The sequence below is a fragment of the Arabidopsis lyrata genome, assembly GCF_000004255.2.
Source record: "Arabidopsis lyrata subsp. lyrata unplaced genomic scaffold ARALYscaffold_173, whole genome shotgun sequence".
NCBI classification, from domain to species: domain Eukaryota; kingdom Viridiplantae; phylum Streptophyta; class Magnoliopsida; order Brassicales; family Brassicaceae; genus Arabidopsis; species Arabidopsis lyrata.
The window spans coordinates 8,878-15,208 of NW_003302431.1; the positions used below are offsets into that span (position 1 = coordinate 8,878).

Here is a 6,331-nt window from a genome sequence, read left to right on the forward strand (position 1 = left end):
TCATGCAGTACGGATACTTCATCAAGAGGGATGTAACTGATGCCCAGCTGTGGAACCTCTCACAGGGAGCCGGAGAGCCGCTCCGGACTTACATCACCTCCTTTAAAGAAATTATGGTCCAGATCCCAAATTTGTCTGATTCCGCAGCAATTGCTGCACTCAAGAACGGTCTATTGATACCATTGAGGAGCGACGTGATCGAGCTTTGATTCGAATGCAAAATTACCAGAATACCGCAGCTCGATACTATAATTCGACTGTCCGAAGTCGGCACTTCGACGTTGGGACATTAGTATTACGCAAAGTTCAGCGAAATACAGCCGAAGACGGAGCGGGAAAGTTAGGCGTCAACTAGGAAGGTCCTTATCGAATTACTCAGGTAGTTCGCAATGGAGTTTATCGCCTTGAAAACATGGAAGGAAAAGCTGTCCGAAGAGCTTGGAATTCCATTCATCTGAAGAGATACTTTGTTTAAGTATTTTATTATTTTCATTATTGTAAATCGAACTACGATAGACTTGATCCCCACCTTTGGGTACGTAGGCAGCTCGAACTTCGAGTGCAGTCTCTAAATCAAATAAAATGTTTATATTCTTCTAAACATCTTTCAAAGAAGCCGAGAATTATCTCGCAATCCGTAAAACCGAGAAGAACCTCGTAACTACTTTTCTCGAAACCGAGCTCAGACCTCTGGTAATTCTTGAAAGATAAGCCTAATTTTTACTTAGCAAAAAAGGGTCTGGTTCAACACAGACTAAGGATTTCTGCGGACTCCGAGTCCCGATCCTCACTTTTTCTATTAAGAACACCCACTCTACTCTCGTTCTTAGTATTTCCCTTATCCATTGAAGAATGAATTCTGAGTTCATGTAAACTGCGTATTTCGTTGAAATCTTAGGTATTTCTTAATTTTTCATACGAGGTATTCAGATTTCTCGAATACTCCGGATTTATAATTCAAAAGGACTTATATAAAAATAGAGGGGAAATATTCAAGTCTTCAAAAAGCGATAAATAGGTTTTGAGTTTAAAAAATAAAACAACAAAGGGGGGCACACTAGCCATCACAACCCCAGAACCAGATCATTGACCCTTGACGTCGGGATCCTGCTGCATCTCCTCGGGCAGAACGGCAGCTTCGAAGTCCTGGCCAGCCATGAAATCCTTGTTAGTTCCGAACTCATCAATGGCGACATCATCTTCGGGAAGAGATGTCTCTTGCACGGGCTCTGGGGGAGTCGCTACAAAGAGATGAGCAAACTCATTTGGTTGAGGTCTGAGAGCGCTTACCTCGCGAGCTTTCTTCTCAGCCTCTTCCTCGTCTTTCTTTACCGACTCTAGTTCGGCTTTTAAATCAGGAATCTCTCCCTTCAGAATCTCCTCAAGAAGTTCTCGGTTCGCCCGAGTCTCGGCAAGACGCGTCCCAATCATCTCGTTATCACTGATGGCCTTGTAGTAGGTCTCATGCTTCGAGGCGAGTCCGCTATAGAGTTCACGGAGCCTCATCCTTTCATCTTTTTTCGCTGCTGCGAGCTCCTCATCCCGTTTCTCAGCAGCGATCTTGCACCATTCCTCGCTTCGCTTAACTTCAGCTTCCAGCGAGGTAATCTTGTCACATGCCTCGAGGTACAAGTTCTTCCCGATCTTCAGCTTCTCGGAAAGATTAGTCTTGGCAATGTCAAGAAGGTTGCAGCGACCTTCGGCCTCCAGCATTCGCTCCCGGATCTCGTTCGCCTTTGCCACCGCCTTGGCATTTTCCTCCTCCATCTCCTTGAGTTGACGGATCTCTTCTTCGAGTTCGGCAACCCAGGCCCTGAGGCCATCCAACTCGTTAACAGGAAAGAGCTGGGACTCGTGGCAGGAGAAGGTGGTGTTGTACTCGAGCATTAACTGTCAAAACGAAGATTCATGAGGACCGAAAGAAAAGTTTTTATTTTTATATAAGGAGAAGAGTTCAAAGAATTACCTCTCCGAGTTTATCAGCGAAGCGAAAGTAGTTCGCTCTGTTGACCTCCTTCAAGTCACTAAAGGGAGGAATCCTCATCCCAACAGGAGTAAAGTTCCTCATGAAATCAGCTGGTGACTTCGGAGGAGCTGTTAAAATAAAAGAAACGTCAAAATGAACTCGAAGGAAGAGAGAAATACGAAGTGACTCTACTTACCAGTTGGGATCGGAATCTCCTGACGGACGGATCCCCAGTTCTCAGAGTCCCACGAAGGCAGGACAATAAGCTGAGTCGGCAAGTCGGACTCCGGGGCCCGTTGTGAATCTTCTTTTTTCTTCTGGTTTTGACCCCAGACTGGTTCCAGCATCCTCGGAAGGATTTTTCTCGTCGTTCAGACGAGAACGACTTTTGCGTTGAAGAGAAGGAACTTCAGATTCCTCGTTCCTGCGTTTCCTTGAGGAGGTTGCACTATGGCCTCCCTCAGAAATTTCTTTTTCCCGAGAAGATCGGGAGGAGCGAGAATCCGAGATCCGGATTATGTCTTTTCTCGAAGACACCTTCTTTTGATCACGATCATCAGAGGCCTTCGATTCGGAAACCGGATCTACGGTACCCGAACTCTTCCCTTTACCAGATGAAGATCTGGACTTCCCTTCATCCAAGGCCTTCACCATCCTGGCCTTATCTTCTTTCTCTCTCGCTTCTCTCGCTTTTTCCCTTTCCTTCTGGAGCCTTTTCTCTTCGCGATAGGAAAGTGGGGATATGTTAGTGGCAACAGCAGGGGAGGAGGGAGGAGTGGAAGAAATGAGGTCGGACCGCGAGAAAATTCGGGCACACGAACTCCGGATGCGTTCGCAAGTGAACAATTCCCACGACAGGTCGCTGCGATTGCAAATCTTTACGAATTGCCCCGCAGTGGTATGAGAAAGCGGTTTCTTCGGAAGTTTAACTGCAAGAGCAAAACATTGACAGATTAGAAAAAAAAAACAGACGAGTAAAAAGCAGTGAAAAACCTAAGGAGCTATCTACCGGGACGACGAGTCCATTCGCGAACGAAATAGTCCGTATTTGGACCGTAAGAGAATTCGTCTACAGCGAAGAAGAAGTAGGATTTTCTCCATTGCTCGTCTTTTTCGGGAAAGTCCCCGAAGACTCTGAAATTACTCCGAGGACTGAGGAAAAACGTCCCCGGAGTTCGCCCCTTCTTCACTGTATAAAGATGGAATACGTCGGATAGCGTGATACGGTATCCATTTTCCTCTGCAAGGGTCTGGAGGCACAGGACGGTCCGAACTACATTTGGACATAGTTGAGGAAGTGCGATTCCGAGCTCGTGCATCAATTCGACCAGAAGGCCGGGAAGTGGAAAAGATAGCCCGCATTCTGAAAAGAAAATTTCAAAAGCGCAAGTATGACCGGTAGGTGGAGACTCACGGAGAATCTGTGGGGACCCGGAGTAATCATGGAAATTTGACGAGGGATCTGGCAGGCACCTTTCAGCAGAGCCAGCCTTTTATTGTCGAGATTCGAAGAAAAATACTTCCCGTACTCGCCTTCCATGATGTGAGTCTCATTCTGGATCTTTTTGCTTCGCTTCGGAGCCATAACGCAATCAAGGAAAATGTAGAGACGAAACCAGATCTGGTACCAGGGATTTGGGAAGATATTTCAAGAACAACTCAAGAACACGCTTGAGCAAACTCTGAAGATCTTTGTGGAAATCCAGAAAACGGGAAGGTCCAGCGGTGGATGTTCTCCGAAAAATGAATACGGATCGCCGGAATACGAAGAACACGGCGGAGCGGAAGAAGAACAGCGGGAATCTTCGAGCAAACGGCTGAAAATCTAAGAAATCTTTTAGATTTCTGGCCTAAACCTAACGATTACTAGCTAGGACGGCGGACTACTTAGCGATTCCGGAATTATAAAAGCAGTTAAAGATCAAAGAAGAGGTAAGAGTAGAGAGAAGAGAGTTACCTTTAAATACGGAAAGAAGCAGAAGCGGTTTGAAGAAGATGACGACGTGTGCGTTTGCAGAACCCGAAGAGTCCAATGATTATATAGAGGGTCATTGGGCGGCAAAGTGAGAAACCCTAGGATCTCGAAGCGTCTTTATCTTCCCGAGGAAAATCCCTCGATCCGCGGGAAAAAATATACCTTAGGATCTCGAAACGTCACTTCGGTTGAAGACCAAATCCCGGGAAAAGCGGGATTAACGACGAAGCCTCCGAGCCTGAGAAAAAGTTCAGCATCTAAAGTATTCCGAAGTGTTCACTTCGGAACACTTGGGGGGCAAATTGTTGGTGTTGGATCTCGCAAGTCGGATCCGGCCCAGAAAAGTGGTAGAACAATGAAACGAAGTGGGCCGTTAGCCCGGTTCAAGAGACGAAAAGAACGGCCCAGTAAAAGTCGGCCCAGCTCGAGTGAAACGTCGGGATTTCGTGAATTAAATGAAAGGCGGGTCATACGGGATGTACGAGATCCGGAAGATTCGAAACAGAAGCATTGATGGGGGCGAGATCTGCGGCTTGATGAACGACTTCGGTTTCGAATCGCGCAATTATAAATAGAAAACGAAAACCATTGTACTAGGGACGGAATTTCTTGAGCAAGAAACAGATACATAGACTTTACTCTCTTGTTTTCTTTTCACGATTGTTGTTCGAATTAGCAAGGCTAGACGATCCGATACACATCATAAAATTTGTATTGCGGATTCCGACATCCACATGATAGACAAATCTTTTTTTTTTTTTTGCTACTTATTTAGACGGTTTCACATAAAAAATTCGTCTTCATTAAAATAATTTTATGTTTAGTAGTGTATACATGTGTTCCATGTGATCCCTAAACCCATCATTATGACTCATCTGCAGATTTTGCATCGTTCATTAACGAATATATTCATTAATCACAGAGTTTGTCTCTACTCAGCTATATACTATTTATTATCGGCAACAGGTAGTTGTTAAGATTTAAATTATATTCTTAACTTTATATTCTTAGCTTTTTATTCCCAAATTCAAAATTTCTTAGAAATATATGATCTAACGATATATGGAAAACGATTTTTTGCAGAGTTGAGAACTTGATAAGCTGTTTCCTTGGTTGAAAAACTGTCCTGCAGTGTAACAGTTGAATGCTGGTTAGAGTCCCATGATACAATTACAATCTTTCTTCTATTTGCATCACTCTAATTAGAAGCATATATAGGGAACTAATTAATTATGTGTTCTCAAATGGACTGATCTTGTTACTTAATTTATTGGTACGGTTCTTTACCACTTTTTCTAATGGATTGATGACAAACTGGGCCTTTAAAGGGAAAGACGAGGCTTATTTATCCTTATACAATATATCATATACTTTATATAATAAGATTTGGTTATAAAAAACATATATTAGACAATTTATTAAACAAACAAAACACAATAGAGTATAGCACTTTAAAAACATACAACATTCTCATATATCCAACACAACTCTTTATTTTTTTCCACATTCAAAGAGTGATTTTAATCGGCATTCTTCAATCACACATGTACGGATAGGATATTTAGTCACACGAGGAGTATTCTCCTCTATTCCTCGGCCAAGAGATGTTCGTCGATTTCTTTGGAGATTTCTACGGCAAACTGGAGGAGAGTCTCAGGATGAGCCACCTCCTCGTTTATTTTCTCGTACTCGAAGTGCCAATGCACCACACTCCCTGAACCTCCATGCTTAGGAGTCACTTGGATTGTTATCACGAAGCTCTTGTACTCTTTCATCAGATCACCTTCTATAACCCTGAACGTGATCAAGTTCTTCTCTGGATCCACCGCCTCGATCCTCTCCTTTGCCACCTTTGCCTCCCCATCTGAAAAAATTATTTAACATTTAATATATATAGATTTTACTTTGAGACATGTTTATAAATGAACAACACGTATATAACGTTGGCTTGCCATGAATATAGTTCCAGAAGACGACAGAGCCGACTGTGCCCCAGTCACCTTCGTGCAGATCACAGCTCTGAATCTTATCTGGAGTTGCTTTGGAGACATGGTGTGGTTTCCCGGCGAACATGTGATGGAACTTCTGAGCGGAAGCTTTGATCTCCACCTCTGTCTCAAGCGTCTCTGTTGTCTTCACCTCTTCTTCTTCGGATAAGAGATGTTCGTCGATCTCTTTGGAGACCTCGACACAAAACTGGAGGAGAGTTTCAGGATGAGCTACCTCGTCGCTGATTTTCTCATATTCAAGGTGCCAGTGGACAATACTTCCAGACCCTCCATGCTTAGGGGTCACCTGGATCGTGATCACAAAGCTCTTGTACTCTTTCATTAGATCACCTTCTATAACCCTGAATGTGATCAAGTCTTCTCTGGCTCCACCGCCTCGAT

The 6,331-nt window shown here is 43.9% G+C and overlaps 2 protein-coding genes and 1 pseudogene across 2 annotated transcripts in view; all 3 read right to left on the reverse strand.

Moving 5' to 3' along the window:
- The window catches only part of LOC9298846 (MLP-like protein 31), a 4,756-nt gene extending 3,910 nt beyond the window's left edge, over window positions 1-846 (reverse strand). The window contains exons 1-2 of the mRNA XM_021016933.1: window positions 792-846; window positions 655-713 (exon numbers count right to left, since the gene is read on the reverse strand). Of these exons, the coding sequence (XP_020872592.1) occupies window positions 655-713; window positions 792-846 (114 nt within the window). The remainder of the gene's footprint in view (window positions 1-654; window positions 714-791) is intronic.
- Window positions 847-2,203: 1,357 nt separating this feature from the next.
- On the reverse strand, window positions 2,204-3,551 carry LOC110226205 (meiosis-specific protein ASY2-like). Its single transcript, XM_021016960.1, has 3 exons — window positions 3,440-3,551; window positions 2,976-3,329; window positions 2,204-2,895 (listed from the first exon to the last, which is right to left on the reverse strand). The coding sequence occupies exons 1-3, from the start codon at window positions 3,549-3,551 to the stop codon at window positions 2,204-2,206; spliced, it is 1,158 nt and encodes a 385-aa protein (XP_020872619.1).
- Window positions 3,552-5,331: 1,780 nt separating this feature from the next.
- On the reverse strand, window positions 5,332-6,301 carry LOC9298847 (annotated as a pseudogene).
- Window positions 6,302-6,331: the final 30 nt, after the last annotated feature.